This window comes from Crocodylus siamensis, chromosome 5, assembly GCF_052110815.1.
Source record: "Crocodylus siamensis isolate JL-2025a chromosome 5, ASM5211081v1, whole genome shotgun sequence".
NCBI lineage: Eukaryota > Metazoa > Chordata > Crocodylia > Crocodylidae > Crocodylus > Crocodylus siamensis.
In genome coordinates this window covers 204861217-204884306 of record NC_143399.1, presented here as the reverse complement: position 1 = coordinate 204884306, position 23090 = coordinate 204861217, and the positions used below count along the sequence as shown (strand labels likewise).

General features: G+C 64.3%; 1 protein-coding gene across 1 annotated transcript; it reads right to left on the bottom strand.

Moving 5' to 3' along the window:
• Window positions 1-854: 854 nt before the first annotated feature.
• On the bottom strand, window positions 855-22141 carry MYO1G (myosin IG). The gene is made up of 22 exons (XM_090047990.1): window positions 21991-22141; window positions 18980-19188; window positions 18586-18679; window positions 18330-18495; window positions 18087-18140; window positions 16948-17043; window positions 16243-16359; window positions 15910-16116; window positions 15050-15195; window positions 14367-14481; window positions 14120-14290; window positions 13795-13865; window positions 12490-12564; window positions 11757-11889; window positions 10071-10237; window positions 9144-9351; window positions 8566-8789; window positions 7884-8028; window positions 6690-6794; window positions 6084-6197; window positions 4590-4744; window positions 855-1485 (listed from the first exon to the last, which is right to left on the bottom strand). The coding sequence occupies exons 1-22, from the start codon at window positions 22083-22085 to the stop codon at window positions 1329-1331; spliced, it is 3024 nt and encodes a 1007-aa protein (XP_089904116.1). The 5' UTR covers window positions 22086-22141; the 3' UTR covers window positions 855-1328.
• Window positions 22142-23090: the final 949 nt, after the last annotated feature.

Sequence of the window (23090 nt, the reverse complement as noted above, 5' to 3'; positions counted from 1 at the left end):
TCCCACCTCCACTCGTTTACAAGTGACGTTCATCACCCAGGTGGGTCTTTCCACCGGACCCCACCTCACTGGATTGAAGCAGGACCCCCTTGGACATGGGTTGTGCTGCATACGCATGTGCACAGAGCTCCCTAGAGCCCCAGGCACCGTGTGCCAGGGCCCTGTCCTCCCCAGCCTTCCTGCCCAATGCCAGGACTTGAGCCCGTAGTGAGAGCAGATGGGGCCTAGGGGGAACTGTGCCCCCAGGCAGCCGCTCCTGCAGGCAGCGGGACCCGCAGGGCCAGTGGGAGCTCATTAGCCAGTGGCTCTGTGCTATTCAAAGCTGCTCCCCGCCTGGGCCTTATGGGAAGGTGCTGCTGGTGTCAGCTGGCTTAACCCCTTCCCTCCCCGCGTGTCCCAGGCAAAGAGACACCCCCAGTGCTGCCACGAGCCGCGTGGCAGCGGCTGGGACAGGGCGACAAGCTGGGAGGAGGATGGGACAAGGCCCAGGCACAATGGGAGCAGCTCAGGAGAGCATCAGAGAGTTGGGCTGGTTGCCTCTCGTGCTTGCCTGCCTCCCCTGGAGTCTAAGACCCCCCATAAGCACCAGAGAAACCTGACACCCAGGAGCCCCCACAGTGGAAATGCAGCCAGCTCTGGGGTGGACCAACGCAGCCCCAGTAGTGTGCAGCAGCACCACGCATGACCCCTGGCTTGTGGCAGACCAGAAGCTGGGCCTGTCCCTGTCCCCTGTGCAGGGCTCGCAGATCTCAGCACCTCCTTAGCTAGGCCTGAGCTGTGCCCGGGAGGGGGTCCCCCTGGCCAGCCCATGAGATGATGCCAGCCTCATCTGGTGACCGCAGGGCTCTGGTTTATTTACAAGGGGTCCCGGAGCAGCGGTGCTCCCTGCATATGGAGCCTGCTGGGCGCCCACGCTGGGCTCCTCTCTGATCTGAACGCGCGGCGCTGGAGCATTCATCCTGTAACGAGGCGGAGGGGAGCTCCAGCCCTGGCAGCGATGCAAGCAGGGTCTGGGCTGTACCTCTCTGGAGGGTGACAGGGGCCCCGGGGGGAGCCAGCAGGTGAGGGCAGGGGGCAAGAAGGTGCGAAGCTGGCAGGGAGGGGCATGGGCTGGAGCTGGCTCTGCCAGCCTCCGGCTGTCTGGCTCCTTGAGGGCTGGGCCTCTCCTCCTAGCGGGGAGCCAGTGCGGGTCCTGGGGGCTTCTGGGCAGGGCCGGGCAGCTTGTGGGGCCCTCCTGGCCCAGACGTAGCTTTGGCCGGGTGGAGGGGTGACATCGGCTCCTTCCACCCTCTGGGCCAGGGCTAGGCAGGCCCCCAAGCCCCCTGATCTCAGCTCTGCGGCCAGTAGAGCACGAAGCCATTGCGGCTCTTGCCGAAGTCGGGCATGGCGGCATCGGGGCGCGTCTGCACAGCCACCAGCCTCTTCTTGCCCCGCAAGCTTATCTGGATGCAGTCGGACACACGGACCTCCAGCTCCCGCCTGGTCCTGGGGGGAGAGCACGGGTCAGCGCCAGCCTGGAGCCGGCTGCAGGCTGCGACGGGAAAGCAGCCAGGGGCCAGTCTCACACCCCTGGGGCTTTGCTTCTGGGGTCCCGGGGATGGGTTGCGAAGGGGGTGCCCAGCCTTGCTGCCTTGCCCCTGCCAAACCCAGAGGTCTGTGACTCCAGGCTTGGCAGGATCCGGCCCCGGGAGCTGCTATTTCAGGCGGCGGTGGAGGCGGCTGCCGGTCTGCTCCAGGGGTGGAGGTGGCAGCTTCACGCCTGTTGCCTGTTAATTGGGGAGGCTGATTCGGCCATGGTGGGTTAACCCCATTGCTGCCGGGCCAGATCATGCTGTTCCCCCCTCGGGTTCGCTTAGCCTGGCACCACCTTCGGGGAGCTACAGCTGGGGGAAACTGAGGCACAGAGCGGTTCAGGGGCTGCCCCCCAGCTCCAGGGATCTTGGTGCCTGTCTTCCAGGGCAGGGAGGAAGGCGCGGGAAGGCCAATGTCCTCCGATGTTGTGGGGCTCTGCCATGCAAGTTTGCACACGTGCGCATCCCCAGGCTGGCTCTAGCTGGCTGTGGGGTCACACTTGTTGTGTGCCCCCTGGCCAGGCTTCCCGGGTAACCACCCACGCCATGGAGGGATCCTGGGATACCTGGCAGGGGGAGACCCGTTTTTATCCATGCAGCGACTCCCTGTGCCTCAGTTTCCTCCCCCTTCCAGGGGCAGATGAGCCCTCGGGGGGGCCCCGCTGTGCCAGGCCAGGGAGCAGGGCTGACCCCCCAGCGGTGGGAAGGGAGCCATGGAGGGGCGCGTGGTCTCTGTGCCGCCCGCCCGGGCCCACTCTGCCCCCAGGCCACACACTGTCCCTGCTCGCCCACCCTTCTCCATCCCATGCTCCTTACTGAATCTCAGCAATTAACCAGCTCTCTTGCCATTGCCTGGCAACCAGCTCCCCGGTACGGAGACAGCTGAGACGTGGGGCAGGGCGGCGGGTGTACCGTGCCTGGCCAGAGCTGCCTCCCGCCGGCCACGGGGCTGCGTCCCCTCCCCAAACCCAGTGGGGACCCCTAAGCACCGGTCAGCATGCCTGGACCCACAGAGGCACGCACCGGTCTGCACTTCCGCGACCAATCAGCGTGCTCCGCTCCACGTTACACCCTGACCACAGCCTGACACCTCACCCGAGCTCCCACTGTGTGCTGCGCGCCAACCGCAGTAGGCCCTGCCCGGTGCTACAGCTTGACAAGAGCGTGCACCGCACAGCCCGCAAGAGTGCATTGCACACCCATCCAGTCAGCTGACAGCTGTGTTCCCACGACACGCTACAGCCCGACAACTGTGCGCGTCCCAGGAAGGCTGGTGCCAGGCTTTTCGCCCAGCAAGTCGGGGGGCCGAGGCCGGAGGGAACCCCGGGGGCTGTGCCAAGGGGGGGCTCGGGGACCCCAGCCAGATGCGGGGGCACTGCTGGCTCAGACCACCTCGGCCCCCTCTGGGCCTATCAAGGGCCCACAAAGGGAGACCGGGCTGAGTGTGCGCAGCTGACGGCAGTGTATAAAGGGGCAGGTGCCTGCTGGAGAGGGGCCTGGAGACCCTCCCTGCCGACTGAGGGTGATGCCAGCCTGGGAGATGGTCCTTGCCCCCTGCCCAGGCGCTGCAGGCTGGGCCACGGCAGCCCCCAGGTGTGGCGTCTAGCAAAGGCCCAGACCTCCCTGAGGGCGGCCCGGCCTTGTCCCCCCACCCACGAGAAGGGCAAGGGATGAGGACTCTGGGACTGGCTCAGTGCAGGGCAGCAGTGTTGTGCCATTGTGTGCCCATGTTATGGGTGGGGAAACTGAGGCAGGTGGCTAGCAGGGGATCCCCAGAGCTCTGCTCCTGCCCTGCACTGCCCCCCCCAGCACCACGGCCAGTGGCAGGATGGACTCGTCCACCCAGTACTACATCCCAGCCCGGCCAGATCCGGACCTCAGTCCCTGGCCCACCCTGCCCTCTTCCTCGCAGCCTGGCACCCCGAGACAGCAGCTGGGGGGCACACGGGGCTGGGGTCACCCAAAAGCTCCCAGGAGGCTACAGGAGACTTCTCGCATCCAGTCACAGCTCAGGGCTCGCCAGAGGCTGGCAACAGGCCTCACGGGTGTGTGCGAGTGTGCATGTGTGCGCGCACATGTATGTGAAAGCATGTGCAAGTGTGCATTTGTGTGTGTCCGTGTGTGTGCATGCGTGTGCATGTGCAAGTGTGCATTTGTGTGTGTCCGTGTGTGTGCATGTGCAAGTGTGCACGCATGTAGGTCAGTGTGCAAGTGTGTGAGTGCGTGCAGAGCTGGGCCTGCATTTGCACGTGCACACGAGTGTACATGCGAGTGCCTATGAGCACGTGTATGTGTACATGCATGTGCGTGCAGGATGGGCCAGGTGCCCACGCTCCTGCCCGAGCCCTGCTAGAAGCCAGCGCTCTCTGGGCACGGCAGGAGTGCAGCGCCCTCGGGGCGGGGGGCCGAGCTGCCCATGCCAGGATGCTGGTGCCCACAGGCCGGGGGCTATGTCTCTGGCTGCCTGGGTCTGCCCAGCCACTACAACAGGCCTGTGGAGCCCCCAGCCAGAGTGAGCCTGGCTGGGGCCGGCCCTGAGCCAAGCAGCTGGTCCCTAGACCCTCCCAGGAGCACCCGCACCTGTCCAGCACGATCCTGGGGCTGACCTGGCTGTCACCTGCTGCCCACGGGCTGCCCGCCCCCAGCTCAGCCCCCGCACGCCAGGCAGGGAGCAGCCGACACCAAGCCCAGCCCAGCAGGGCCCTGCACATCCCCTTCTCCCACGTGGAGCTGCTGAGCACGGGAGCAGCGCCGTGGAAATGCACCCAGCTCTGAGGCGGGGCCCGAACAAGCTGCCCCCTCCACCCCTGGCTCCGGGGAGGACGTGCCAGGTCCAGAAGTTTCCTCCGGGCAGAGAGATGGGGCTGGGGGCAGTTTCCAGGGGTAACGGATCCCGGGAGCTGCAGCGTTGTAACGCTGAAGACCCAGGCTGTGACACCCCCGGCTCAGAGCTCATGCCCACGGGACTGCGCCAGCTGGCGCTGGCCGCATTGCACTGCCCCCAGCCCCATCACTCACGCTTTGCAGTGGTCGGCCAGCACGCCCACCAGCTCCCCGACCCGGTTGTCCCCCGCCGGCTGCATCTTGTGGAAGCAGACCACCAGGTCGTTGTGGCTGCAGGTGTGGAAGACCACCAGCTGGTCCTGCCTGTTGGTCACGCTCACTCCCGTCACCTGCCGACACACGCGCCATCTTCAGTACCTCGGACACTGGGTCACCAGAGGCGGCGGGTGCAAGTCCCCACGCGGCCTCTAGGTGGTGATGTCGGGCACCCCTCCCCTTGCACGTGATTGGCCTCTGCGTCGGCCAATGAGAAAGCAGATTCATTCTTATTGGTTTGCCACCGAGTGTAGGAAAGCGAGCTTGCATTCTGATTGGCTGCTGGGAGAAGTGGGTGGAGCCAGTGTGGGTAGCTGGGGGTGGCACAGTCAAGGTGCCTGGAGTCCCTTGCGCACAGCAATGAGGCTCCCCCTGGGCAGTCCCCAAGCCTGATGTCACGGAGGCTCAAGGCGGTAGAGGCCTCTGAGCGCCACCTGCCGCTGCCCCTGCTCCAGGAAGAGGTCAGGGGGAGCAAACCCCCAGCTCTGGGAGCCCCCTGAGGGCACAGAGCCCCGGCCTCCCTGCCAAAGGAAGGGTCCTCAGCCCTCCGGACACAGCAAGGCAGCTTGACACACTGCCCAGGGCCTGCCCCGGAGCCGGCAGGGCGAGGGAATCCCCTCTGAGCCCAGGGCAGCTGCCAGCTGTCTGTCTGGTGCAGGGAGGCAGCTGCCCCGTCTCCCCCCAGGCTGCGCACCGCTGGGAGCAATTAGCAGGACGGGGCTGGGGCCCAGCAGAGGTGATTCACCAGGACAGGGCCCCTCCACGCCCCAGAGGTTCCTGCCCATGGCCCTGCTGCCTCTGCAGGGCCCCTGCCCCAAGGCCTGACCCCTTCCAGGAGAGAGCTTCAGCTTCATGGCTTCAGGCCTGGCATGTTCCCCACTCCCCGGGGTTCAAAAGTGCTGGCATACACGACAGGGTCTGGCTGTGCCCCCGCGGCTTCCTCGGCATCCCAGGCAAGCTGCGGGGCTGGCAGGGTTTGCATTCACCCCCTTGCTCGGAGGCAGCAGATGTGCAGGGAGGAGCGTGTGGAAGCTCCAGTCCCGCCACGCTCCGGGCTCCTCGTGGCTGCGAGGCAGGCATCCACGTTCCAGCTACTTCGGAGCACAGCTGCCCCCCACCTGCCAGGGCCCCAGAAACCCAGCACGCTCCCACCAGCCCCCTGCAGTGCTGCGGGAGGAAGACCGGTGCCCACCTCCCTGCTCCAGGAGCTCTGGCTCTAGCAGAGGACCTCGAGCCCTGCTGGAGTCATCTTCTCCATGCGTGCCTGACTCTGCCTCTGCTGCAGGGTCCCTCCAGCTTCTCCTGCCCGCCCAGGAAGGCTGAGGGGGAAGCTCCGCGGGGTCCCCATGGGCTGGGCAGAGGTGCTGTGGCGGCCACCCACCCAGCCCCTGCCCCGGTGCGCCGGGCGCTCACCGTGCTGAGGGGCAGGCTGCGCATGACACGGTACTGCTTGCGGGGCTCCAGCTTGTAGAGGTGCTGGTCCGTGAGCAGGATGGCTCGGTCCCGGCTCTTGTTGCAGCGGTTGATCTGCCGAGCAGGCAACACCTGGTTGGGAAGGGGTAGGGGGATCCCAGCCAGGGCCTCGGGAGCACACTGGGGTCCCCTGCTCCCCGCCCGCGGCCCCAGCCCATGCAAGGCAGGGGAGGGGGAACCCCCTGGCCTGCTCAGGGCTAGGGGCATCACCCTCAGCACAACCCCAAGCTGCCAGGAGGGACAAGGGGCGGCACTGACCTGTTAGCACCATGGACAGCGGGCACGCGGCATGGGGGAAGGGGTGGGGAGGCACGTGCACGTGCACAAGTGCGCACACAAGAACACATTCACACATATACACACACTGTGCACACGTACAAAGATTCACACATACACATGCACACGTGTGGACGCACACATGCACACTTGTGCCTACCCGCATACACAGGCACACGTGCCATGGAGAGCCCTCCAGCATTTGCCTTGCCCTGGGCTGCCCCCTCAGTGCCCGTGCCACGTGCCCTGGCTTCCCGCCCCGCCTCTCACCTTGCGGACATGGCAGGAGAAGAGCACGAAGCCGAAATGCACCTTGTCCCTCAGCGCTTGCACCCTGCGGGCGAACTGGAGGGCCAGCGTGGGGTTCTCCACCTCCTGCAAATGGGGGAGTGTCAGAAGTGCTGGGTGGGAAGCAGCTGCTGTGGCCCCCGGGGCCAAGCAGGGCCAGCTTCATTCAGCACTTGAATGGGAGACCACAGGGTAAGACCCCCAAAGGGGGGCAGTGCTGCTGGACCCTTCCCCCAGCGGGGTCCCAGCAGGCTCCGCTCTCCCAGCCTCCCATGCTCCTGGCTTCTTCCCTCATGCACACATCGACTCCAGGCCCCGTCATGTGCTGCACTGTGTTGCTGTGAGTATTGCCCTGCCTTACCCCAGAGGTGGCTGCATTCCTGTGGCATGTGCTGAACTGGAGGGGAGCCCCTGCTGAGATCCCCCCGTGCAGCACACTGACACGGCTTGGGCTGCCGTACAGACACGAGCTCCGTACACACCTCCCCACAGGCGGGTAGGTCACTAACACGCACAGACTCAGGCAGGCAACGCAGCCCCTGTGCATGTATCAGCAAAGCCGGCCCCACACGTGTATGCACAAGCTAGTGTGGGGTCCCCAGACCGGTGCTGGGAGTAGGAGACTCAGGATACAGGCAGCACCGAGCCCTAGGAGAAGAAGCACCCTGTGGGTGGGGGGGACCTAATCCCCAAAGGAGGAAGACCCACGCCTGCCAGGCCCTAGAGAGGAAGGGAGGGAGCCTGGCTCCCACATTAAGGCTGGTGGGGGTGGGTGAAGAAAAGGGGCTGGCATGAGACCTGTGCTGGGCAGGACAGGGGTGGGGAATGGGCCCTGAGATGGACACTCGTGCACTCAGCTACTGGCAAAACGCAGCTAGCTCTGGGCAGGACACAGGCTCTGCTCATGGATCCACAGCAATGCTGCCAGGAGACTCCCTGCCCTGTTTCTCTAGGCAGAGGCAGGGGGCACAAGGGGGGTTCCCCAGCACAGGGGGCACAGCCAAGAGATCCTAGCAACTGGTGGGAGGTTGAGGGGGCTTTAAGAAAGCTGTGCGATTGCCCTAGTAAGCAGAGCCTGGCCCGCCTGCCCCCGGACGCAAGACGGGGGTCCTCATGGTGGTCTCCCCTCTAACCCACGCTCCTGGAGCCTTAGTGGAGGCCCTGTGTGGTACTCACCGAGGACAAGTAATCCCGCGCCCAGCTCCGCTGGCAGCCCCAGTCTGGCCGCAGCCCATGCAGGGCCTCCATGGCCGCCACCTTGGCTTTGATCTGCGCCATGTCCGAGGGCGGGATGTTCTTGACGATCTGCCGGGCTCGCCACCTGCCCGCGGGAGCACAGCAGTCGTGGGTCAGCCGGGCACCCCTGGCACCACCCCCGGCACCACCCTGGGGCGGCTCCCCCAGGGGCCTGTGCTGTGCAGGGGGGAAATGCAGCCCTGTGCAACGCACCAGGCATGCACATGCATATGCACTTGTGCACGTGAATGAATAGGTATGTGCACACAGGTGTGCGTGCATACGCATGCACAGCCAGCCACACGTGCAGACAAGTAGAGGCACGTGCCCATGTGCATAGCATGGAGCCCTCCAGAGCAGGATGCCACATAACAGCTCCAGTGCACCGAAGGGACACGCTGGGAGCAGGAGCCCTGGGCCGTTGCTGGAGTGCTCAGCTCCCCCTGGGCTGGTGTCCCCACCAGCGGCTCAGGGCCGCTGCATGCCCACGTGGCTGCACTGAGTGTGGGGCCTGAGCTGGGGGACCAGGGGCCTGGGTTGTGATGGTGGTCCACAGGCAGGGCTGGCTGGAGCAGCGGGTCCCACGGGGCAGGAGCTGGGCCGTGGGCAGGGGGCACGTTACCTGCGGAAGAGCTGCTGGCTGTGGTCCTGGAAGCGGGCAAGCACGGCGGGTGGGGGGGGCCAGGTCACGCTGCGGCCGTAATCAGGCATGGTGCGCACGCCCTGGAAGCGCCGGCACAGCTCGCGCAGGTAGGCCCGCACCTTGTGCCGCCGGTAGTGGTCCATGATGGTGTAGATGGCGCGCAGCTGCCGGCATCGCCTCCGCGCCAGGGCACCTCGCCATGCCTGCAGCACATGCCAACCCGCTTGTCACAGCCCAGCCCAACTAGGGAGGGGGACACGGCAGCCACTTGCCCCCCACCCCCAGCGGTGGCCGCGTCCCACCCCAGAGGTGGCTGCAATCGAGTGACTCCGTGGACAGACAGGACCCCCTAGACCCTGCTTCCCTCCTGCACTGGGGGCAAAACTCAGGTGTCCTGACTGTCAATACTGTCCGCCCCTCCCCCCCCCCCCAACTCCCTGGACCCCGTTCCCCTCCCGGGCATCCTGACTCCCACTCCCTGAGACATTAACCCTCTCTGCTCCACCCCCCTCCCAGCACTGGGGAGGGAACCCAGGAGTCCTGCCCCCCCATCAAACCTTCTGCAGCAGCAGCACGATGATGGGGACGAGCTGGGCCCGCTGCTTCTCCAGTGCCACGAGGGTGCGGGGTGTGCGGATGAAGAGCTTGGAGCGCCCGTAGGCCACCTCACCCTGCAGCCCATGTTGGTCCACCAGCGCCTGCGTGGCCTCCTGGTCCGTGGCCATCAGGTGGTTGGGCCATGTGTACTCACATGTCATCTTGTACCTACCACAGGTGCCCAGAGGGGTCAGGGCCTGGGCATGGCCTGTCCTGACCCCTGGGAGGAAGCAGGGGTGAGGCAGGGATGCCCAGGGAGGGGGCAACCGTGGCTTGGTGGGGCACAGAGGGAGGTAGTGTGGGCAGAGCAGGGAAGAGCAACCAGCAGGGTTGGGATCAGGACAAGGTGGGGGAGATACTGGAGCAGGAAAAGGTCACGTGCTGGCAGGGTTGGGGTCAGGGAGAGTCCGTACCAGAGCAAGAAGCAGCCCTGGGGCTGGTAGCTGGTGAAGTTAGTGGAAGGCGAAGCTGGCGGGGTTGGAGGTCAGGGCAAGAGGGGTCATGCAGGAAGTGGCCATAGGGTTGGCAGGAGGTGAAGCCAGTGGGGTCAGAGACTAGCGTCAGGGCTTGGGAGGGAGCCATACCTCAGCAGGAAGTGGCCGTAGGGCTGGCAGAGGGCAAAGCTGGCAGGATTAGGGGTTAGGGGTCAGGGCACAGGGCTGGGGGTTGTATCGGAGCAGGAAATGGCTACGGGGTTGGTGGGAGACAAGAGAGCAGGGTCAGGGGCGCTATAACAGTACAGGAAGGTGTTGTAGGGCTGGTAGTAGGCAAAGCCAGTGGGGTCAGTGTTCAGGGGGTCATACTGGAGCAGGAAGCGGCCGTAGGGCTGGCGGGAGGCAATGCCAGTGGGGTCAGGGGTCGAGGGTCAGGGCATGGGGGGGTCATACCGGAGCAGGAAGCGGCCGTAGGGCTGGCGGGAGGCAAAGCCGGCGCGTCGCACGCGCACGTTCTCCAGTAGCCCCAGGTAGGCGACCTGGTGGCGGCAGCGTTCCTCGTCGAAGTCCATGGGCGACTTGTGGTCGTTGGGCTTGATGCAGCGCACGTAGTAGGGCTCCTGCAGGTGCAGGGCAGGAGGGACGTGAGCAGCACAGGGCATCTGGGGGACCCCGAGGCGGCTCTGGGACGGAGGCTGCAGGGTGGGGCCAGGCTCCTCCCAGCCCCACCTGGCTCGGACCTGAGGGCCCTGGGGCAGCCTCTGACACCAGCTCGTGAGGCCCTGCAGGGAGCAGCTGCCACATGCACATGCAGCCTGTGTCCCAGCAGGCTCCAGCAAGGGCTGCTGTGAAGGGCTGGGGGAGTCACCTCCACATCTCCTGGGCACATGCTCGCTAACTCCAGGCTCAAGTTGTGTCTGCTTGTGGGGGTCAGAGGGCATCTATGCATGCCCCATGCATGTGTCCCCATGTGCATTTCATCACATGCATGTACAGCCCCAGATGTGTATGTCTGTGTGCATGTATGTGAGGCCATGCCTGCGTAGCCGTGTGTGCGCGTGTCTGTGTGTCTCCTTGTGGGTAGGGGTCTGCGTATGGGAGTCTATAAATGTGTAGCCATGCTGAGTGTGTCCATGGAGGTGGTGGGTCTGTGTATGTGAACCCAGGCACGTATGGCTGTGTGCATGTGTGTCTGTGTGAATCCACATATCCATGTCTGGTCGTGTGTGCAGGGGATCTGTGTATGTGAGTCTACGTACATGTAGCCGTGTGTGTGTGTGTGTGTATCCATGGGGGGGTAGGTCTGTGCATGCAAGTCCATACATGTATGTCTGTGTGTGCAGGGGACCTTCGTATGCAAGTCCATACAGGCATAGGCATGTGCATGTGTGTCCATGGGGGGTGAGTCTGTGCATGTGAGTCCATGCATGTATGCCCACGCGTGTGCATGCACATGACGGGGTGGGGTCTGTGTGCCTGGGCATGCCCGTGTGCAGATGTGTGTATCCCATGTCTGTGGTGCCATGCACACGTGTTCCTGTGTCCCCATGCGGGGGCTGCATGCATGTCCCTGCCAGTCTCCCCCGTGACACGTAGCTGGCTCCCTGCCCCTGCTCCCACCCATGCGCTGCCTTTTCCAACTGGGGCTAATTTTAGCTACAGCAATGCCTGGGAGCAGGTGACGGCTGAGCCATGGGAATGAACGCCCAGCTGCTCATGCCGCGCTCCCTGCCAGGCACCCCTGCATCCCCCCAGGATCCTGCAGACGGGGAACGCGGCGGGGGGGCACTCAGGAGCAGATACAAGAGGCTGCAACCAGCCACCCCCCCCCATCAGGCTGCTGCTTGGCTCTGGCTGGCACCAGGCAGGGCAGCGCCGCCCAGGGTCTGGGGTCTGCCTTGGGGAGGGTGCTCAGCCCCAGCCTGGAGGAACCTCATGCTCCAGCACCCCGGCCCTTTACGAAGACCAGGTGAAGCCCTGCCTCCACTGCCTGCCAGTCAAAACAACTGACCTATCAGGCGAGGGGTGGGAACCATGAGGCTCCGCCCCTGGGGAAGGCACATCTGGTGGTGTGCGGCAGTGCCCCCCGTGGCGGAAGGGGGGATGGCATGTGGGCGAGGCCCAGTGCCCCGGGGTTACCTTGGAGGCCAGGTTCTCCACCAGTGCCACTATGGAGTTCTTGAAGAAGGTGGCGGCCGTCAGCGGGCGCTTGGTCACCTCGGTGATGCTGGCCTCGCCGTCCAGCCACATGGCCCGCACCACGGGGTCTGCGCTGGGAGAGAGCCCACGGCACCACGTCAGCTCTCTGGGGGGCACTGTGTCTCCCCTGGCAGCGCCCACAGCTCCTCCACCTCGGGCAGGAGCTGCAGCCCCTCCTGTGGCAGCCTGGCCAGTGCCCACAGTGCTGGGGGGATGCCAGGGAAGCTGGGCACCTCAGAGCGCGTGGTCTAGCCCCAGTCGGAAGGGATACTGGTGCTCGAGCTGAGCCGTGCAGAGCCCTCCCTGTCTGGCACTGCCCTGAGGATGACGGAGCCGCAACCTGGTCCAAGCCCATGCCAGGTCGAGCCGGCCACGTAGAGCCACAAAGACCATGACAGCACCACCCCCGGCAGGCAGCCGTGCCCCAGAGCTCTGTGGCTCCAGGGATGGCAGCTCTCCTCCAGATGGACTCAAGTCCCAGAGCCCGGGTCCTGGTCAGCTTGCCAGGGGCTCAGGGCTAGGTGGTACTGGGCACCCACGGCTTGCTTGCCCCATCCCTGATGCCTCTGCTTGCTGGTCATGCCCAGCCCGGGGTGCAATGGTATGATGCCCGCCAGGGAGGGGCTTGGTTGAAGTCCTGTGCAGGCAGAGGGCAGATGCCCAGGGCGCCTACCTGTTGTACAGAAGCCGCTTGAAGTCCTGGAAGAGGGTGTCCTTGTTCTTGTCGATGAAACCCTCCACTGAGTACCTGCAGCACAGGGCATGGGCACTGCACCCACTCCTTCCACCCTCAGCCCTGCTCTGACCCTCCCAGGGTCCCTCTGGGCTGGTTCCACACGCGGAGAAAAGCGGTGCCCCATTGCCACCCAAAATGACCGTGGCACCTTTCAGGCTTAAAAGCCAGGAACCTGCACTTTGAATGGGTGGCGCCTGGGCCGCTGCCACCGTGCGGGGAGGGTCTGGGATGGCGGTGGGCTGTGCCTGGGGGCGGGGGATTAGACCCTGTGCAGGGACCTAGAAACCAGCTGCCCCCCAGGGCTGAGTGACCCCAAACAGGGCAGAGGCACAGGCCTTGCTGTGGGTGGCAGGGATGCAGAGCTGCAGGGAAGGGAGCAGAGGGGCTCACGGCATAGGGGCCTCCATGCACATGAACACGTGTACACCTACATGCACATGCATGATCACCACTACATGTATGAACTGTATGCCTGCATCCAGTCTTGCACACACACATATGCAGATAAATGTGCTCATGTCCAAGTGCAAACACAAACACATTTATGCCCACACTTGTATACACTTGCACACTGATATCTGGACAGGCAGGTATATGTATCCAGGCCTGCATTCAGACACACTTGCACAGAAACACATGCACACACATATGTATGGCCAACACTACAGGTATGCACGCCTACATAGCTGCACACCCGTCCAGTCAGGCGCATGCACACACATGTGCAAACACACACCTACACATGCTCATGCCCAGTGTTGCACATGTACACACACACACGCACACTGGCCACCAAGCCCAGGCCAGCTCCTCTGCTCACTCCCTGCCCCACAGCTCTGGTGGGGACTCTTCTGAGCCAGGAAGGGGTGGTGGGTCTGGGGGGAAGAGCTGAAGCCTTCTCCCTCCACTTCTGCCGCCAGCTGCTGTTACCTATGCCCTGCTGGGAGAAGGCACGGCCCCTCTTCCCTGGCTCTGGGGGTGGTGAAGGGGGCATGAGCAGCCCGACACCTAACCCATGGATCCAAGCTGAGCCCTCAGCCAGGCTACGCTCACAGAGGCCTCCCCAGCCTGCAGCCTGGTGATCCTGCCCGTGCCCCATCCCTTGCCGGGCAGAGGTGGGGGGTGGAGACTCAAGGGGCTCCCCAGGATCAGCTGCACCCTGGCATCGAAGCCAGGTGCCACGGTAGGGTGGGAGCGGTCCCCGTGGGGCTGCCCATTTCCAGCGGCGCACCCCAGACTCACGTGACATCGCCGGCGTAGTGTCGGATGCGGAAATCCCGGCCGAACTCCAGGGTTTTGTCTGTGGGGCAGAGCTGCAAGTGTGGGGCCAGGAGTGAGGGGGATGGCAGCCCTGTCCTGCTGCCCCCAGAAGGGGCAAACCCCCCCTCCTACCACACTTCCAGACCTGTCTTGGCCCCGCACACTCGTGCCAAGACCCCCACCCCCCAGTATGCATTGCTGAGCTCCCACCGGCCCCCGCCATCGTTCCGCAACGCCCCGTGCCCCGCTCTGGACACCCAATGCGGGCAGGAAGGGGTCGTGGGGCATCCCTACCCTACCCCCGTACCTTGCGACTGGTGTAGTGGGGGTGCCGGCCCAGCCGGGAATCCATGGAGTTGAGGAAGAGAGCATCAGTGACGGTGCCGGCCGTCAGGCAGGCCTCATCTAGCAGGGAGATGATGCCCTTGTGCGGCTGCTCCACCAGGTCCACGATGATCTGGTTGTTGAAGTACTCGATCTGTGGGAGACAGGGGTCAGCGGGGCCGAGGTGGGAGCATGGACCCGCCCCTACCCCCTCCACCACGGGCACTCACGTGCTGCCACTTGATGCCTTCCCGCTGGTACTCGTCCTGCTCCTGCCTCAGGATGAGCTCGATGAAGAGCTGCTGCAGCTTCTCGTTGCAGTAATTGATGCAGAACTGCTCGAAGCTGGAAGCGCACAAGTGGCCCGGCAGAGAAGGGCTGCAGCCCCCATCCTCTGCCCCCTGCACCCCCGCTCCGCACCCAGAGCCCACGCGGGGCCGCACCCCATCTCGCTCTGCGTGTACCACGCCTGGTGTCTACCATGAGCAGCATAGGAACAGCACGTGGTCATGCCTCCTGGCATTGGAGGGCAGAATCCATGTGGCATGAGCAAGGAGGGTGGACTTTGGCCACCTAAACCCGCTTGCCACGGGTGCGCCCTGGGCCCAGCACTGACTGCAGAACCACTAGCCTCTTCCTATAGGTCTCCCATCCACCCTGTAACCCAAACCGGTGCTGCTTAGCTTGGGAGAGGGCTGGGTGCCCTGCAAGGACCCAGCCCCTTGGTGCTTTCCACTGGATGCACAAGGTGGTTTGGCCACTGCCCCCTGCTCATCGCTGCCTTTCCCCCTCGCCAGAGCGACAGGGGGGTTCCCTGCTCACTCAGCTGCCCCAGCCCTTATGCATGCTGGGAAAGGTGCTATAGAGGAGGCTACCCCTGGGAGGCCACCAGCAGGGGTGGGGGAGGGTATACCTGTTCCGGTCGAAGATCTCAAAGCCATAGATATCGAGGACGCCGATGACGGTGTTCTTGCCGTGCAGCCGGGGGTCGTAGTTCTGCACCTCAATGACGGCGTTGATGCGGCCCACGATCCAGCAGAACAGCCGCTCGTAGATAGCCTGTGGGGACAGAGGTGGAGGAGATGCTCCCTGGCCTGCCCATCCCAGCCTGCCCCCACTGGGTCTGCGGGAACTGCACCTTTCAGCAGGGCAGGGAGGACTGGGGGGGCAGGGGGTGGGCATGGTCACTACTGCCCCATGGCGGGGGCTCGGGGTGCGAATCGACCACCCTCTGTCGTGGGCACAGGGGGGCTGCCGGTGCTGGGACTGCAGGGGAGTCCCCCAGTTGTAGCTCTGGCTCACAGGCGCGGTGTAACCAGGGCTCGCAGGCACTGCAGCCGCGGAGACTTTCCAAGCCGTTTGGGCTCTGCCCAGGCTCCAGGCCACGAACCCAACTCACTCCGCACCCGCCCCATGCAAAAGATACCCCAGTTGCAGGACCTTGGCCTGTTTGGGACCTGTCACACCTGAGCCCTGGCACTAGGGCAGGGGCTGCCACACAGGCCCAGCCCCGGCAGGTCAGAGTAGCCTGGGCGAGGGAACAGGCTGTGCCCCAAAGTCTGCCCAGCGACGGTGCACCCGCAGGGTCCATGCCACGCAGGGGTAAGCATGGTCCAGGCAATGGTCCCAGCTGTCTGTGGGTACAACCCGTGGCATGGCTGGGCTGCGCCAGGCCTGCCAGAGCTGATCCAGCTGGCCGAGGGCAGTGCCTGGGACGTGTGTGTTAGGGGAGGTTTGGACTCCCAGGAGCTGGGGAAGGGGACCCCCGCTCACCTTTGCGCAGGCGTCCCGGGCGTAGCTGGCCTCCGTGGCGCTGTGGCCCTTGGCAATGACCTCACCGCCCCCAGCGGCCACAGTCCGGTAGAGCAGGGCCTGGAGCAGTTTCTCCGGCTCCGTCGCCATCAGCGTTGCCACGTGGGACACAAGCGCCATGTCCTCCACCTCCACCGCTTCCCCGGGCATCACGAAGTGCACGTTGCCCTGGACTCCCCCCAGGGAGATGCTGTCAGCCGCACGGCTCCGATGCCGGGCCCCCGCACAGCCCCCGGAGCCAGCGTGGGGCAGGGCACCGGCGCCGAGCCGCGGCCAGGCCACCCCGTGACTCACCAGGTGCAGGATGGTGGCCAGGATCCTGTGCACAGAGTCCACCTCCTCAGGACTGAAGCCGATCACCTGCATGGCATCCGCTACCGCCTTGTAGTTGGACTTGTCGTTGTTCATGGACTGTGGCAGTGTTGCGGGGCAGGGTGAGCCGCGGCTCCGGGGAACGCGGGGGGCCGAGACGTCGGTGCCCCCTGCTCACCCCCACACTGGGCAGGGTCACCCCCCGGGCCTGTCCCTGGCTGGGGTGGTCTCTGCTCAGAGAGGCTGGGCTGAGCCGCACAGCCTGTTGGGAGCCCACGGTCCCCTGCAGGGGTCTGCAGCCTGGCTGGCAGGGCTCCTGGCCATCCCCACGTTGCCTCCTCTGGCTGAGGTCTCTCTGGGGCAGCTGCAGGGGCAGGCCTGTGCCCTTGGGCTAGCCGGGCTCACTATGGCACAGGGAGTGCGGCCTCCCCACCCCCTGCACAGGGGAGCAATGGGCGCGTGGGGACCCAGGGTGGGTGCAGCCAGGGGTTCAAGGGTGAACCACCTGTCTTGGGACCTAGTGCTGGCAGCCCCTGCTGGGTCCAGAAGGCCCAAGCCCTGCGGCGACAGGTGATGTGGCCTGATCCCGAGAGATGCCCAGGACCCCAGCCCCCACCTTCTGGCTCTGGATGGCCCCAGTGCCTGAGCTCCCCCTCCTCTCGCCCCTGGGCCTGTGGGCAGACTCACACTGGTACCAGCGCTCTCCTGGGTGTAGCGGTAAGCTGCGGCATCTCGGGTCAGGCGCAGGGAGTTCAGCAACGTGTCCGAGGCCCCAAGAAGCAGCTGGAGGAAGAGGCAGCACTGAGACCCCATAGCCCATGCAGCGGGGAAGGACCCAGGGCAGGAGGTCACAGGTCACCGGAGGACTTCATGGGGAGTCAGGGCAGGCAGCACGGCCCTGCTCTGCTCCCCCAGGAGGCTCCTTTCTGTGGGGGCGCGCAGCAGAGAGGGGATGCGGCTCCACGAGACGGCAGCTGCGCTTGTGCCCCTCTGAGTCGGGTCCAGAGCAGGGCAGCACGAATGATCAGTGGCATGGAGGGGCTTTCATACGGGCAGGGACTAATGAGGCCAAGTCCTTTCCATTTAGAAGAGATGCTTGAGGGAGAACGCGGCAAGGGCTTATGAAATACTAAATGCGGAAGAGAAAGTCAATAGAGATTTATGATCGACTGTCTCTCTCAATACAAGACCGAGGGATCGCAGCATGAAACTAGCAGGCCATCCGTCTGCAATGAACACAAGGAGGTTTTTTTCCACCCAGCGTGTCACTAAAGGGAGGGGCTCGTTGCCACCAGATGTGGGGGAAGCTGAGCATTTAGCCAGATTCACGAAGGGACTGGACACGTTCTTGGAGGAATGAGGTTTTAGTAGCTGTGGAGCACAGGAGCTCTGAATCAGAGCATCCCAGACCTGAAATGCCGGAGGCTGAGCGAGAGAGGAAGAGTGGGAAAAACCCTGGCCAGAACTAGGTCGCTCTCCTTTCCAGCCCCCGCTCTCTGCCGCTACGTAACGCAGAAGACGGACCCGGGGTCTGACCCAGCACATGGCAGTGCTGATGTTCTTGTGCTCCCCGTGTTCAGTAGCTAGTGGTGCACAGCCCGGTCACCCAGCTGGCAAGGCACAGTGGCCAGCAGCCCAGGCCGTCAGGGGATCTGAGTGACTCCTTTCCCCAGCACAGCCCCAAGCTGTGGGGACTCTGGACCTGCCGGCTCCCTGCAGCAATCAGGGATGTGCCACCACGGGAGCCGGGGCTCTGCCCGGATCCCAAAGTGCCCCGGAGGCCCCCAGGTTGCAGCCTCGTACCCCCAGCCCAGCTGCCCACTCACCTGGTAGAAGGAGTGGAAGTTCCTCTCGCCCGGCTGCTGCTGGAGGATGCGCGACTGCAAGGGCAAGGCCAGGATGTCAGTGACAGGTACCAGGTCCTGCTGCCCCAGGGTCTGAGCTGCCAGCCCCGCCAGGCAGAATCATCTCGCTCCACTCCCCCATGCTCCCAGGCAGGTTGTCCTCCCAGCCCAGGTGGCCCAGGGCCCCATCTCCAGCCCCAGGGCCACTTGCCCCTACCCCCTCACCTTCTCAAGGAGGTAGTTGTGGATGTGGCCGCCGGTGGGGTCACCCTTGAAGTCGAAGTTGATGTCCATGTATTTGCCGAAGCGGCTGGAGTTGTCGTTGCGGCTGGTCTTGGCATTGCCAAAGGCCTCCAGCACGCAGTTGGACTTGAGCAGCACGTCCTTCACCCTGTGGGGGCAGGAACGGGGCATCGTGAGCACAGGGACCAGGCCCAGGCAAGTCAGCACCCCCCCCAGTGCCCACCCCAGACCCACTCACCTTTCCACCTCGGCGCGCTGGCTGGGGTTGGTGATGGCCGCGATGTACTGCATGATGTACTTGCTGGCTTCTGTCTTGCCAGCACCGCTCTCCCCTGCCAGACAGACAGATGGGCTAGAAAGAGCTCACAGCCCCCCAGCTTACTGAAACTCAGTGATGGGGGGCTGGAAGCCACAGGGACCAGCCCAGGATGCTGTAGGGCCAGTAGCATGGGCACGACGTGCCCTGGCTGCTGTGGGCAACAAGGACTGGAGGTCCAGACCCAGTGTGGCAGGGGGCTGGGGGACTCCAAGCTGCAGCACACCCAACAGTACCCTGGGGAGCGGGCCCCAGGCTACGGTCTTGCACCCACGGTGCATGCACACACACATGCAAGGTCCCTGGGTGCCCCTACCGGAGATGACGATGCAGGTGTCCTTGGCACGGCGCTTCATGGCCTTGTAGGCGGCATCAGCCACAGCATAGAGGTGGGGGGGCCGCTCGTAGAGCTCACGCCCACGGTACTGCTCGATGACGTCCCGGCCGTACAGCTCCGTGCCCCGGTAGGGGTTCACTGACACCACCACCTCCCCGATGTACGTGTAGATCCGCCCCTTCTCGAACCTGCCAGGACCCAAGCGGCTGCGTGACCACAGGCCCCTTGTGCTTCTGCAGCCACAGACATGGTAATGGGGGTGCAGATATCCCCCAGCTGAACGTGCCAGTCTGGGGGGCACGGGCAGGGCAGCTGGGAGATGTCCCCTGGGCTGGCCCCAGCCTGGGGAGGGGCTGGGCAAACTCAGGTGAGTACGCTATGCCCTTGTCCCAGGACAGCCTGTGCAGGAAAGGGCAGCACCACCCCAGACAGGCTTCAGGGGGTGGAGGAGGACAAAGGACTGTGGGCTAGTGGGGGATCCCTGGATCCTGCAGCCACACGAGAAAAGTGGTTTGGGGTCACGGGAAGGGAAGGGTGGAGGGCTGGACTTGGAGGAAGGCAGCAACACAGTGCCTGGGGGTTGTGAAACCTGCTCCTTCCTGTAAACAAAGAGCAGGGAACTCCCAGCCCCATGCCAGCCGCAGAAGGGTGGAGCGCCCCGAGCTGGAGGGGCCAAGGAGCCGGGGAAGTGCGGGTCCATCGGGGAACAGGAGGGGTCTGCTTAGGTCTGGTCTGATGTATGGCTGGGGAGGGTTGAGCCCCTCCCCCCCATACATGTACGTTAGCCAGGGCATCACCAGTGTGCCCCGCAAGGCTCAGAAGATGCAGGTGCAGACGTGAGTGAGTGCACACACACTCACATGTTAGCCACGGCATCACCAGCATGCCTCACAAGGCCCACCATGTTCAGGTGCACACACATGTGCACAAGCACATACCTATATACATATTAGCCAGGGCACTGAGTGTGTGCCCCGCAAGGTTCAGCAGGTACAGGCACACGTGCATGCACACGCAGACCCACACGTTAGCTGTGGCAACACCAGTGTATCCCATAACAATCAACGAGTGCACTCACATGCACATGCACACATGTGTACAATGCATCGCTAGTGTGCCCCATAAAAGCCAGCAGGTGCACTCACTCGCACATTCACTCATGGCAGCACATTGCAAACCTCTGATGCCCCACAGAACCCAGGCCCAGGCTGTCTATGTGTCCATCCCTGGCTGCTCCCCATCAAGTCCCTGCATGCCAGTTACCCCAGGCAGCTGGGCAGGGCCATGGGGCTGGCGAGCAGCAGCGGGCAGGAAGTTGGCAAAGCCAGTGCTAGGGGCCCTGGAGCCGTGGACAGGCCCCAGGGGTGGGAGGGGAGAGAAGCTGAGGGGGTGGAGGTCTAGCCAGACATGGGAGCTGATGCCCCCAAGGTTGTGGCTCAGCCGGCCCAGGCCATGACCCCAGAAGACTCGCACAGGACCAGGGGCTGGCGGGGTGAGCGCAGGGGGTGCCTGGGAGGCAGCTTTCTCTCACCAGCTCGGACCTGCCTCGGTTTCCCCGTGGCACAGAGGTGTGTGGTGCTGGCTGCCCCCCCAGGGCAACACTGGGGGCCTGGGCAGCACTGCAGGGCTTGAGGCAGTGAGGCTGCATCCCCAATATGCCCATGGGGGGCAGGAACAAGGGAACGTGGGGAAATGGGCTGGGCTGGGCTAGAGGGGGTCCTGCCAGGAAACTGGCACCTGCCTGGCCTGTCTCTTTAGGGGCCAGCAGGAGCCAGAAAGCTGCCATAGGGCTCAGGGAAAGGGGCTTTGCCCTCCTCCATGCCCCCAAGGCCCAGCCAAGCTGCCTCCCTGCCTCCTGGACCATCAGCATCCTCCTCCTGGGCACACACTCCCCTCTCCCTTGCTGTAACCCCCCAGCACCTCCCGCTTTCTGCCTTCGCTTGAGCGGTTGCTTAGAGACCACAAGGACTTGGAAGCAACAGCTACTAGAGCAGCAAAGGGTGTGCATGCACCCACGCATGTGTGCAGGTATACACATACATGTATATGCACACAAGTGTACACACATATAGGCATACCCACATACGCACACGCACACACAGGCACACATATGCATGCACATGAGTGCATACACACATGCATAGCATAGGCACACCTTCACATGCATGCTTGCACGCACATGCAAACACAACCCCACCCCCAGAGCGACCACAGCCCAGCACTGCAATGGCTCAGACTTTCTGCAGGAGGATGCAGGTGTCTCACCCCTGTGCCTGGTGCCCTTGGTCCTGTCCAGCCCCACATCTGCCCCCGGCAGGGCAGGGCAGGGCTCCTGGCTGACAGTGGCTGCTCTCCATGGGGAGCTGGCCACCCAGGAAGCCCAGAGGCTGCAAGGGACCTGCAACCAGGGCATGCCAGATGCTCCCTGTTCCCTCTGCAGCAGGGGTCCAGAGCAGCAGGAGCCCCAGGCTCTGACCCCAGCCAGGAGAGCCCCCAGTCCCAGGGCATGCACCCGGGCTCTGCCAGGGCTGCTGCTTCCAACTCTGGGGTGAGGACCTGCTGCCGGTGAGCGAGATGCAGCCGCCCTGCTCAGCTCAGCTCAGCTCAGCTCAGCCCAGCCCAGCCCAGCCCAGCCAGCCTGAAACTGGAAGTAGGGACCGCATCCCAGCTCCCGCTGACATCACTGGGGGAAGTCTGGGTAACTACCACGCTGGGATGTGCCGGCTGCCGGGCTTCCCTCGGGGCAGAGGGGCAAGTCCCATGGGAATTCTGCTCCCCAACCTGCCATCAGGGCTCCTGCTTCACCCCAGCATTAGGCAGGAATGGACAACAGCTCTGACCACCCTGGTCGCGCTCCGGACAATGCAGACCACCCGCGGACCCCCAGCCCAGCCCGAGGATGGACTTGAGCCACAGCCTCCTAGCCCCCACGCCCTGCCCTAGGTACCATGTTGGTTAGCATGATAAGCAGCATGGTAGGCAGTGGGTACCTCAGTTTCAGGTTGGCCAGGAACTCCTCCATGGTCACCTCGTCGAGGAGCACAAAGTCAGACTTCCCGAACTCGAGGCCCTCCAGCTCGGCCATGCTGCTGGGCACACGGGGCCGGGGCCAGGGCCGGGGCCGGGGCCGGGGCCGGGGAGAGATGCAGGCAGCGCGTGCAAGAGGAAAGAGGGCTTTCAAAACCAGCTAGCCCGGCACACGGCTTCCTGTGCGTGGCGGGGAATGGGCGTTGCCGGTGGGCGGGCCGGCATGGGGAGCCTGGCAGGGGCCCTGCTGCCTGCCTTGCCTGGTGCTGCGAGGGCTGCATGGGATGGGGGGTCTGTCATAGGTGCCATGTATGCCAGGGGGCTGGTGTCAGCGTGCCCCAGTGCAGGGGAGCGTGGGCAGGGGCAGAAGCTCTGCAGGGTGGGATGTGGAGAGGGCCATGGGCATATGCCCCAAAGCCAGTGGATTTGAGGGGTGCCCTTGTGTCCAGGCTCCCAGCATGGCTGAGGGGGATTCTTACCATGCCCTGGGACACCCCAGCATGGGTGCCATGTTTTCTCCCTGCCCATATTCCTGCCTCAAGCCAATACCTCCCCGCAGGGAGCCTCACAGAAGCCCTGCCAGCCTGGGCTTGCAGAACAGCTAGGTGGGGAGTAGAGAGGGGCACTGGAGCCACAAATATCCTGTGGGATGGATGCAAGAGGCTCTGGCCTGGGGCTAAAGGGGAGGCAGGGCCCCTTGGCAGTGCCAGAGGCTGGGGGCAGGGCACCAGGCCCCATTCTACATAAGCAGCTGCTTTATCAGCCCAGCTTGCATGGTGCACTGAAATAGCTGCTCAGCGCTTCATGACACCCAGCTCTGCCATGACTCATTTCCTCCCTGTGACACTCAGCAGGCCGTGGCAGACGCGGGACCGCGCAGCATCCTTCCTGCTACTCCGGGGGGTGGTGGGGCGGCTTGCCCTGCAGCTCAGCCTCCGCCACGTCTTCCTGGGACCGTCCCCACGGGACGTGTGTGGAGGGGTGGAATGGCCCAGGGGGTTTCTAGGCTGTCGTCCCAGTGACGCTCATCAGCAGGTGGGTTTTTTTCTGCTGGATGGGAATC

Coding starts and splice junctions, on each gene's coding strand:
- MYO1G (XM_090047990.1), bottom strand. CDS start 22,085: ATGGCCGAGCTGGAGGGCCTCGAGTTCGGGAAGTCTGACTTTGTGCTC. Junction 16,360..16,947: donor AGGAGAGCGCTGGTACCAGT/GTGAGTCTGCCC, acceptor ACACTGCCACAG/TCCATGAACAACGACAAGTC. Junction 14,291..14,366: donor AAGGCATCAAGTGGCAGCAC/GTGAGTGCCCGT, acceptor TGTCTCCCACAG/ATCGAGTACTTCAACAACCA.